Source organism: Lissotriton helveticus, chromosome 7 (genome assembly GCF_964261635.1).
Source record: "Lissotriton helveticus chromosome 7, aLisHel1.1, whole genome shotgun sequence".
NCBI lineage: Eukaryota > Metazoa > Chordata > Amphibia > Caudata > Salamandridae > Lissotriton > Lissotriton helveticus.
This window is the reverse complement of record NC_136068.1, coordinates 1,292,296,349-1,292,308,584: the sequence shown is the minus strand read 5'-3', so window position 1 is coordinate 1,292,308,584 and position 12,236 is coordinate 1,292,296,349. Positions and strand designations below refer to the sequence as shown.

General features: G+C 44.3%; 1 protein-coding gene across 1 annotated transcript in view; it reads right to left on the bottom strand.

Annotated features, from left to right (window-relative positions):
• The window catches only part of ITGB4 (integrin subunit beta 4), a 293,817-nt gene that overhangs the window by 121,954 nt on the left and 159,627 nt on the right, over positions 1–12,236 (bottom strand). Inside the window, exon 20 of the mRNA XM_078654540.1 lies at positions 6,044–6,229. Coding sequence (XP_078510666.1) covers positions 6,044–6,229 — 186 coding nt within the window. The remainder of the gene's footprint in view (positions 1–6,043; positions 6,230–12,236) is intronic.

Sequence of the window (12,236 nt, the reverse complement as noted above, 5' to 3'; positions counted from 1 at the left end):
CAGAATTTAGGGAGTGCGAACAGAGTCCACACCACAGCCTTTTGAGCCTTCTGAAGTCGTTACTAGCTTGTAACTCAGAATATTGTATAAAGTAATATTCTCTGACATAAATAGTGTGTGCCAAATATTGCTTACAAAAATACTGCCCCACTGGGCATAACGTCTACATGATTACCTTCAATGGGCCTAAAATTGTGTAACAATATTAGGATACACAATTTAAGACAGATGAAGTTCTGACATTAAAATTCTGGTAGGGTAAGCTAAAATCAAAGGGATGAGGTTGAGAAACCGAGACGGTGAATAAGACTAGCGACACAGAGAGAGTGAGAAACAGAGAGAGAGAGAGAGAGAGGTGAGGGCATAGAGACAGACAGACAGATATAACAGTCATCAAAAGAGAGTGACACTAACACTCTATGGGATTAAACCTAACCTCAAAGGCCCTTTTTAGAATGGTGTGTTGAATCCAAGCTAATACCACTAGTGTGGTAATTATTTTAGCAAGAATGTTATGGGTGATGATAACACCATAGAATCAACATGTTACACACATACACGAGGCATAACTTGAAAATACAGTTTCTGTGAATTTTTCCACAACAATCAGGCATGCTATTTTAGTGCTGCAAGGCAGCATGATTACACTTCTAGTGCAGTTCACTTCATATCAGTCAAATGTGATAATTTTGCTCCAGCACAAATACCACATATTTAGCACAATAGTGGTAATAGCCAGTTCATTTCCCAGTTTTTCATTTTTCAAGTATTTGAAGCTGGATTCCTCATTTGGGGTGCTTTGGTATTAACATTATTATACCAAGGGTTAAGAACGGTGGATTTCTCTGATGATGTATCCTGAAATTCTCAACTACAATATACTGTGTACTTTTGTTTCTGATGGCATCCATATACTTTAAAATATGCTACTTTGTCTTAGATTTGAGCTGCTAAGATGAAATACAAAAAAAAGGCGATAGGCGGAATGCTTGAAGTAACCTCAGACACTGGAAATTACTAGGGGCCGCTTCACAGTTCATTGCGTTTAGTCCACCATTATTATTATCATCATTATTAGCGAGTCCTTGTATTGCGCATAGCTACCCATCAGGGTTTCCCAGCGCTTTGAGAACATGTAGGACAGCCTAGAGGGAGCTAAAAGAAGCACGTCTTTAGTTCCTTGCGGAAGACAGATAGGGAAGCACAGCATCTCAGGAACTTGGCGAGGGAGTTTCATAACCTGGAGAAAGGAGAAGGATCGACCACCCATCCGGGTGTATTTGACTCTCGGGCTGTGAATAGAAATCGGTTGCTTGATCGCAGGGTACAAGCAGGATTGTAGGGAGTCATCAGTTTTTGCAAGTACTGCTGTCCCAAGCAGGAGTGGATTGTGTGCATAAAGCAGAGTGCTTTGAAGTTTATTCGCTTATCTACTGGGAGCCAGTGGAGATGGCAAAGAAGACCAGATGTTGAGGAATGTTTAGGAAGCCATAATAAGAGCCTGGTGGCGGAGTTTTGCAGCACCTGAAGGGATCTTACCGTTGCCTTGTCTGCCCCCAAGTACAAGATGTTGCTAAAGTCGATTCTGAATAAAATAATGGACTGGATGACTGTTCTTTGAGCAGAAGAAGGAACCATCCACAGGATCTGCTTAAGCCATTTCATGGTAGCAAAGCATGTGCAGGCTACTTCGGCCACTAGTGGCTTCAAAGACAAGGTGGAGTCGAGCCAGAAGCCAAGGCTCTACACTCCATTGGTGGGAGTAGGTGGAATTCCCAGCATGGGAGGACAACGTTGGGGACCCCAGAGCTGAGGATTCTTACCCAATATCTCAGTCTTGTTACCATTTAATTTTAGGGAGTTGGTGTTCATCCAGATGGAGACAAGGCGGAGACAGGAGTTGAGATGCTACGAGTTGACTTCCCACCTGGACGACAAGGAGAAAATGTTCTGGGTGTCATCTGCATATAAAAACTGAGTTAGTCCACAGCTTTAGTGCTGAGGGTGGATTCCTGAGGAACTCCAGAGGTAAGTGGGAGCTGTTCAGACACTGCATTTGTGAGAAAACCTGAAATGTGTGATCCGTCAAGAAGGAAGAAAGATTTGCAAGTGTCGTACCTTGGAGGCCTAGTTGGGTCAGTCTTTTAGCACGAGTATCATTGGGACACAGTATTGAAGGACGCGCTGAGATCTAATAAAAACAGCGTGGCTATGCCTTAGATGTTCCGTAACTTCTAGAAGGGCAGTTTCTGTGCTGTGCCCAGCTCTGAAGCCTGACTGGGAAAAACAGAGGGCGCCGTTTGTTTCCACTATATCTTGGAAAAATAGGTAGCAATGAAAAGTGTCTGAAATTGGACAAATGGGGAGAACCATGGCATATTTCCAGTCTTTAGGTAAATGCCCCTCGCTGAGGGAGAAATGTATTCTACTGTCAACTGCATGGTCTGCAGGCTTAAGGTACTCAATTTAGCTAGGGGGGAGGGTCTAAAGGCGATCCTGATTTGAGTGACAGCAGTAAGTCCATCAGACGGTGGTGGTTCAACGGAAGCAGCGACTGAAGTCTTACAGGCACCTCCCCTGTCACTGTGGGGTTTGCATCCCAAGTTGAGGGTAGAGTTAAAATAGGGCTAGGTCTGTTATTCTTTAGCTGAGTGTTATCATTCCTAATTGTGGCCAGGTTGGACTGAATGTCCGTCACCTTTTTAATGAAGAAGTCAGTACGTTCCTGGCATTGAGCTTGTGAGAATGAGGGAGAATGATAAATGTTGCTGGGGTCTGACAAGTCTTGGACCACTATAAAAAGTGTTTTGGGGCAATTTTGTACTTGAGCTATTTTGTACTAAGTAAAACAGGGCACGTGCGTTCCTGCCCTGCGAGTGGTACTGGCTATGGGCTCATTTATATTTTGTTTTAGAGTCAATGTAATATAGCTCCCTCAATGCCCTTTCTAGACGCTTACATAGTTTCTTTTCTGCCTGTAAGGACTCGTTGAACCAGGGGAGAAGGGGGTGCAGCCTAAGCGAGGGTTTCAGCTTAGCTGATAACATTATATCTAAGGAATCTCTGAGCCAATTATTGATCGAAAGGTTGGTCTAGCTCACCCTTCTGTGCTAGCTGAGGTGAGGTCCTCAGTAGCCATGCATTGAAGGCAGGGTTGTCAAGTTTGGCCTGGGTAAGAGTTTGGCTGAGTATACAGTTGATATCCTCTAGATGCAAATTGAGGTCTCCAAGTGAAATGAAGGGGGCACTTTTAAGTGTGTACGGAGATATTGCACCCAGGATTGTGGCGCACCAATTCCAAGCATAGGCAGGAAATTAGGGTGCCAGAGATCGTAAATTTGGAAGAGAGACCTCAGATAGGAACCAGACATATGCACATCAGCCTGGTCCTGCTCCAATAGCCTGAACTGCTTGCATGGCCAGCAGAGTAAGTCAACCACATATTTGAAATTACAAATGATAAAGTGTGAAAGCTTCTGTTAATGCACCTCTTGCATGAAGTGTAAACTTTATTCAAGCCATATGCCAGCCAGGACATAAATATAAATAAATATTGCGGTAATCTGGCAGCAACATGCTTGCACAGTTAGGGGATCAAACAAACTCAATATCAGCTTATAGTTGAGACTGGGTGATTTCCTAAACACGGTGTATGGGAAAACCTAATTAGTTCCAGCAAGTAATGCTTTAGCATAAAACATCCCAGTTTTGATTAACAGCAAACCTCAGAATCTGGTCTTCTGTACAACATGTCTAAGGTTTCCTATTTTGATTTTATCTTCTAGGCACCCGGAGCAGTATATTTTTAGTCATTGCCTTCAATTTCTCTTTGACTGGTCCGTGTCATGTCATGCTTGTTTTGTTTTTTGCATCCATGGCATCATCATCATGATGTAAAAAACAATTCCATCTTGCTCTTCATGGAGAAAGTCATCAGTGTAATCTTTGGAGGGCAGCCAAGTGCATGTAAAGAGCAAAACAACTTTGTTCCCACTTTGGAACCCCTTATGTTAATGTTGATGCCCAAAATTCAACACCAGTTTTGCTCTTTAAATTAAGGAATACCTAATTCCAGCTGTGCTTTTTCAACCTCATCCAGCTCCCAGGTGTCTTTCAGAATCTGTAGGAGGTCATCATGTTTATAGATACTAATCAATGATCCAGGCTGGGATGCACTCCCACCACCACATGTAGTAGTTACTTATAGTTCACATTCATAGAGTGTGTGCCAACTGCTGTGCTATAATCTGGCATCAAATATGTAAAATGAAAGATTATAGTTTAAAATATACACAATTACCCTCACTTTAATGTACATCATCAGCTAATTTGCTGGCCTGATGCTCAGGAAGTACTTTTGGTCTTCCAGCCCTTTCTGGATTTCAGTGCACAGATACAAGGAAGCAGGAAGCAATACCCCTGGTAATTACCATATTGGCATGTTCGCAAAAGCAACACAGCACTTAATGTTTTTTGCATATGAGGGCAGATTTGGTACATGTGAATAGATACATATACACTTAGTTGTTCATAAGAACTGTAATTGCATCTAGTCACTCACAATAAGCCTGATGCTATAGGCCTAACGGGAGATTATTAAGCAATTCATGTATTTCAGGGAGCGTAGGAGTAGCAGCTGGAGCTGCATTATGTAATTATATAACGAGATGCCCCAAGTCAAAGTGTGATGTTTAGAATGATATTTAACCAATTGACGCAACAATAGGACTCTGAAAGAATGATAAACTAAATGTATTATTTTGAAGGAAAATAGTCACATGATAAAACTGCATTAAGAAAACGTGTTTTTCTTTTGTCCAAGGATAGCCACTGCGAGAAAGTAAAAAAAATAAGAAATATGCTTGCTTGTCATTAAAAACATTGCCTGTTCACAGACATAAACCAACATAAACGACAGCAAAACTGATTTGATTCTAATACAAAAAATGTCAAACCTAACTAATGATTGTGTCTAATCGAAATCAAAGTGGCCCACACATTCAGGTTTTGGATGCTGAATACCCAGGCAACATAGAAAGATAAACAGAGACTGAGAGAAAAGGAGTGAGGAGGAGGTAGAGAGAGACAGACTGCATAAGAGTGGAATGAAACTATAATCTTGAGGGGAAAAGGACCAAGCAAATCTCTAAGTAATAGTGCACGTAACCAGTGAAACAGAAGCACACATGCATATACACACACTCTGTAAAATATAAAGAGAGAGAATAAGGCTTCGGCCATTACTGAAATTAAAGCAGCCTATAGGGATATTCTTAAGCTTAACAGGGAAAATGTAACTTTCCGCGTTAGCACTTTTCTGAAAACGGCTATTCGTTCCCACGCCTTCATGAGCACTGTATAAGTAGTCCTGCTTGCACTTGTTCACATCCTTTGCCTCTATGTGGATTTTATAGTCTAATTAGATGCATTTTATTGTACCATGCTACTTATACCGGACTGTGTTTTTATATTGCTCTGCTGCTATCCGTTAAACTATTTGCACTTCATTACACTATGCTGTTACATTTTAGGAAATACCTTGTTATCGGTTTTGATCAAATGTGTGTTTTTATATTACTTTGCTGCTGTTAAACTATATGCACCTTATTACATTATGCTGCTACTTTCTAGGAAACACCTTGTTATCGGTCTGATCAAATTATAAGCCTATGATGAACTCGCCGCGCTGCTTTGCACAATGTATATGTCCCTGTGTATTTATTGTTTTAAGTCACGTGTTTATTGTTTTAACTATGTAATGGTTTTTTAATGTATATGTGTGCTGGTATTTTGCTCTGTACTTTTATGGATATTTTATATCCGAATAAAGATCATTGAATTGAATTGAATTGAGATAAAGAGAGAGAATAAAACAGGAAGAGTGTGTGAGGGAGAGAAAGAAAACCAGAGAGCGAGAAAGACCCCATTAGAGTAGTATTATACTTAAGTTTTATGACACAGGACTAAGCCAGTCTCTAAGGAATACTGCACTTAACTGATGATATACAAACACTTAGAGAGAGTGAACAAGAGATACACTTACTGAGATCCTTGGGGTTCAAAGAAGACGGTGGCACAGCAGGCTTGTGGGTGTTGTTATTGACCTTCCAAGACACAACGTCTCTGCCCTTGATCGACCCAGTTCGCACCATGGGCGTGTCCAGGTGGTCCGAGGCCATGAGGCTCTGTCGCAGCATGTAGTGGTCCTCCTTGAACCCAACCATACGGCCTGTGGGATGGGGTAGAGCAGATGAGAAAGAGGGGCACGCTGAGAATCTTTAGCAGAAAGAATGCGCCAATCACAGGAGGGGTCAACAAGGAGAACCAATTACAGAAAGAGGGGTCTATGGGGCAACATTGGCATAAAAGTGGGCTAATCATAGGAACAGAACATACTGGGCAGAAACGCATCAAGAGGGCATTTGTAGGTCATTTCCTGACATGGATGGCACGAAGTGGCGGCCAATTACAGCAAGAGGTGGCCTATCTGGACACGATGAAAGTAGTATTCGCATCACAGGGCCAGGGGCCTAGCCGGGAACAATGACTGCAAGAGGGTGGCAAGGGGCATTCTTGGCATCAATGGTACAACGATGGCACTAATCAGAGGGAGTTTGGGTTAGGGAGTTGAAAGGCAGCACTAGCACCAAAGGCTTGGATGACTGTGCCAGGGGTCTAAGTTAAAACACGGGGATGTCACCAGAGGCCTACAAGGCCTAATTTCAATGTTGGCCACAAAATGAAAATTATTTGGCAAAGTTGGCCTCGCATAGCGATATATAAGATTCAAGCCTGTGGTGTTGCCATGTAAGGAGCAGATATATGGGGGCACTGTAATCTTAAAACCTTTGAAAAAGCTGAAAATACATTTATTAAGTCTCTGTTTGATTTCTGATGTTGCTATGCTGACTGCTGAGACTTATCTAATGTTGGCTAAGGCTCTGAACAAATAAGGATCTAGGTCCCTATAGGGAATGCACTAGAATTATAGTAGATGGCCACCACGCTAAGAAGATCCCCTGGCTTGTACATATGAAAAATTGGCTATTTAAGTTAGGATTGGAAGGTTTCTAGCTTTACCCAAATGTTCTCGAGAGAAGCTGAAAAAGTCCTACTGGAATTATGTATTTGGCGTAAAACTCTCTGCGTTTTCTCCTGGAACCCAGGTAGACTGCTTCCTGATGTTCAAATGTGCACCTGAATATGAGCAATACCTGACTATGGTTACCAACTCTGCCACACGTGCCATTTCTCTTAAATTCAGATTGGGCATATTACCTCTGTCTTCTTTTACCCATTCCCGGACGAAAAAGGGAGACATAACAAACCTGTGACCAATGGGTTGTCTAATCCCAGATAATACTGAACATGTGCTATTGTTTTGTAAGCCAAACAACACTCATGTTGGATTATTCTCCCTTGTAAACTTCTTGGGTTTAAGGATCGCCATACAGCCCTCAGAATATGAAAAACCAACACCAGAGACTGTGTGGTGTATTCAATTGCTAGATACCTGTCAGCAATATGGTACATTAGGTCGAATGCTCCTTGAAACAAGCATTTGCAATGCAATGGTCTCGGCATCATTAAAGGTAGAGCTATTGGCATTGCTCATGACATTTCTTTTTTTTTCTTTAAATCATAAATAAATGGCATTGTCATTTACATTGCCAATACACAGCACTCTGCACTCAACAGCACACACCACTCTGCACCTGCACTCACTACTCTGCACTCACTACTCTGCACTCACTACTCTGCACGCACTACTCTGCACGCACTACTCTGCATTCTGCACACTCACTCTGCACGCACTACTCTGCATTCTGCACACTCACTCTGCACGCACTACTCTGCATTCTGCACACTCACTCTGCACACACTACTCTGCATTCTGCACACTCACTCTGCACGCACTACTCTGCATTCTGCACACTCACTCTGCACGCACTACTCTGCATTCTGCACACTCACTCTGCACGCACTACTCTGCATTCTGCACGCACTACTCTGCATTCTGCACGCACTACTCTGCATTCTGCACTCACTACTCTGCATTCTGCACTCACTACTCTGCACTCCCTACTCTGCACTCACTACTCTGCACTCACTACTCTGCACTCACTACTCTGCACTCACTACTCTGCACTCACTACTCTGCACTCACTACTCTGCACTCACTACTCTGCACTCACTACTCACTACTCTGCACTCACTACTCTGCACTCACCACTCTGCACTCTCACCACTCTGCACTCTCACCACTCTGCACTCTCACCACTCTGCACTCTCACCACTCTGCACTCTCACCACTCTGCACTCTCACCACTCTGCACTCTCACCACTCTGCACTCTCACCACTCTGCACTCTCACCACTCTGCACTCTCACCACTCTGCCCACTCACCACTCTGCACTCACCACTCTGCACTCACCACTCTGCACTCACCACTCTGCACTCACCACTCTGCACTCACTACTCTGCACTCACTACTCTGCACTCACTACTCTGCACTCACTACTCTGCACTCACTACTCTGCACTCACTACTCTGCACTCACTACTCACTACTCTGCACTTACTACTCACTACTCTGCACTCACTACTCACTACTCTGCACTCACTACTCACTACTCTGCACTCACTACTCACTACTCTGCATTCTGCACACTCACTCTGCACTCACTACTCTGCACTCACTACTCTGCACTCACTACTCTGCACTCACTACTCTGCACTCACTACTCTGCACTCACTACTCTGCACTCTGCACTCACTACTCTGCACTCACTACTCACTACTCTGCACTCACTACTCACTACTCTGCACTCACTACTCTGCACTCACTACTCACTACTCTGCATTCTGCACACTCACTCTGCACTCACTACTCTGCACTCACTACTCTGCACTCACTACTCTGCACTCACTACTCTGCACTCACTACTCACTACTCTGCACTCACTACTCTGCACTCACTACTCACTACTCTGCACTCACTACTCTGCACTCACTACTCTGCACTCACTACTCTGCACGCACTACTCTGCACGCACTACTCTGCACGCACTACTCTGCATCTAGCCGAGACCTAAAAACTCCACACATATTGCTTAACAAGATCCCTGCACTCCAGGCTTAACCCATTATTGATGGTACCTCCACTCAGTAAGGCTCCAACTCGGGGGAACTCCTTTCTGTCTAAGAAGCTAAAGTGTGGAATTCAATTCACTGCTCGAATAAGAAGATTGACAACCACCCCCAATTTCGAAAAGCACTTCGGACTTGCTTCTCCCCACCTCTGATAACACAAGCTACTGACCCGATACTCAAACAAACGGCAAGCGTAAATGCATGGCTGCATCTCCTCTCACACACACCGCAACCTTCCACATGTATGCGCCATGAGATAAGCCGAACCCTATTTGGAGCATGATTTCGAAACTCATGCACCTCAACCAATCTCTCCCACATAGGACTGTACCTAGGGTAGAACCAGATGTAAATGTATGTATAGGCATTTATATAGCGCACTACTTACCCGTAGGGTCCCAAGGCGCTTCGACCGCTGCGAAACCCTTCCTGGCTTCCCTGAGAGATGGTCCCTTATTGGGTATCTCCAGGGTGAGACCAGGCATCCCCGGCGGTCTGGTGGGGCCGTTAGTGAAGATGAGGCAAGCTAATGCCCAGAGTTGCCGAGTGTGATCGCTGATCAGAGTGGGCACCGAGGCGAGAGAATTATCGAGTCCGCTGACCCTGGTCCAGAAACCTGCCGCGCCGGGAATCGAACCCTGGTCCCGGGCCGTCCGAGCAGTGTACTTTGATATTCAATACACTGACTGACTCCGCTAGCCCCTCATATGTCAGGAGCCTGGTCCATAACTTTACCGATCTCACTGCACTAAATCCTTACTTAATGACGTTATTCATCCTCCAGTCCAGGCGATGAGCATTGTTCTGTAAATGAGCAGGTTCTCTGTTACATCTCAGATGTCCAATTTACATAATTCTAAAATCAGTCAGCCACCTCCTGTCAGCAGCAACAAGTACAACCACCACACACAGCGCTTCTGCACATTCTAAAGCATTTGGCGACCTTCAAATAGTGTATTTAAAGAAAATGATAAGTTCCTCTTTGGAGACTCACGGAGCTGCAGATAAAATTATTTGAGAATCCTGTTGCTGGCAATGCACCGTAAAACCCCAGTTCGCAACTATGTGTCAGGAAAAAAAACTTGAGAGACCTTACCTAATAAATATTTCACCACCAACCACGAACAAATGCAATGCAAAGCCTAGTTTTACACAGTTGCACTGGTTCAAAGTGATATGAAATGCCAGCACCTTTCGTAAACATCCTCTCTCTGGGAGAATAAACCCCAAACCACCTCCATAAATTGTCTTTAACATCTATGCATTGTTAACCGCGGCTACTTGCCGGCCCAGGCTATTGCGCTTGAATGGTCCATTAGCCACTAATATACTCAGCACACTGCCTACGCACCTGTGCCTGGGGCACTGGGCAGGCGGGGGCACTGTACCCGGAAAAAGAACCCCCACCCCTATCAACTGCTACAGGACTTTTGGGGAGAGGGGAGCCGGACAGAAGGACAGCGACGCGCACCGTACCTGGGGTATGGCCGGCGGTGGTCTCAGGAGGCAGCCGCTAGCCGCTTCGAAATCCTCCGCGGTCCCCCTCACCCAAAGTCGCCCTTCAAATGTAAGGAGGCGGAGGACCCGTGCAGGACAGCACCTACTTCCGGTTTGGCCGGCAATGCTTCCGGGTCGCCGCAGGCAGCGCGGCGGCCCGCCCTGCACGGGGAAGGGAGGCAGCTTTCGAGGAGGACAGCACCTGGCCGCGAGCGCGTTCTCGTGCGCGTGGCCTTAACAAATGGGCGCGCGCGGCCAGTGCTGTCCTCCTGGGAAGCTGAGCCGTTAACAATAAGGTCTCTGGCGAGAGCGAGCTTCGCTCGCTTCTAGCCGAGACCTAAAAAAGCACCTTCATGTATACTTAATGTACTGCCCCAATTGTTTTTATGACTGGTTTTGTAACCTTTTATCTGGGTGTCCACTTGTCTTTCTTGTAAATCATATTAATTTTCGGGATGTTTTATTTGTATTTCTTTTATCCTTTTTATAATAATTTTAATCTTAAAAAAGGAAAGATGAGTATTGCATTGTTGGAACGAAATTCCCCTCACAACAAAGTTTTACTTAGAAATAGTGCTGCACAATGAAATTGTAAGTTTTACTACATTACCATTTTAAATGTTTATATTGTACCTTTTATTGTTTTATTTAACCAAAATAAAGTAAATATGTTGAGGACTGTGCCAGGGGTCTAAATTAAATCACTGGAATGTCACCAGAGGCCACAAGGCCTATTTTCAGTGCCGGTCACAAAATCAATCTAATTGGGCAAAGTTGGCAGCAAGAGCTGTCCTTTCAGAACACACTGCCATCAGAGTGGCATTATTCATCAATGCTAGAGCAAGAGTACATTTCAGGCCATGTAGTGCACTTATTGTGCAACATGGCAACACAAGAGGGGCTTTGGGAATGCAAGAGACTCCTTTCACAAAACCCTGGCATCTAGAGCTCTCTTGTCATATGACATGGGAGTTCATCAAACAAGCTTATTTGTGAGAGAGTCCTAGCAGGCGCTTTTTAAAAATCTTTTTAATAAATTTTCTTCCAACTGGGTGGAAAGCGCCACCCTGCCACAACAAGCACAACAAAACCTGAGGCTTTATTACATGTCATAGGACAGTATATCTCACCCAGGCACCAATCTAACTGTAGAGAGTGCATTTGTAAGAATAGGCATTCTGGGGACCCATTGTATACAGTCCTATCTATGTGGCTTAGAGCTCGCCCTGTGTCCCTGACCACACCTCTTACTTAGGACATGCTGTCCATGGCTTGTTTCCATGGTCCCCACACCTTATCAAATTTCTTAGGCATGCTTTGCATTATTCTGCCATTTACTTGCTGAATTTGGGTTAGTCCTCAAAAGTTTGGAAAAAATACCCAAAATAAGATGGTGGGCCTTGACTTGAGGGCATAGCGAGACACCTTGTAAGAGGCTTAGCATCCAATAATCTTGTGGGAACGGCTCCCCCAGAAGAACTTCAGCTGCTTGTGTTTGTGTTCCTTCAGTGAGACCAGCATATCCCAGAAGGAAATCTTCTATTTTGAGAGTAACCCGAGAAGATGGCTTTTTGAATGTCTTAATAT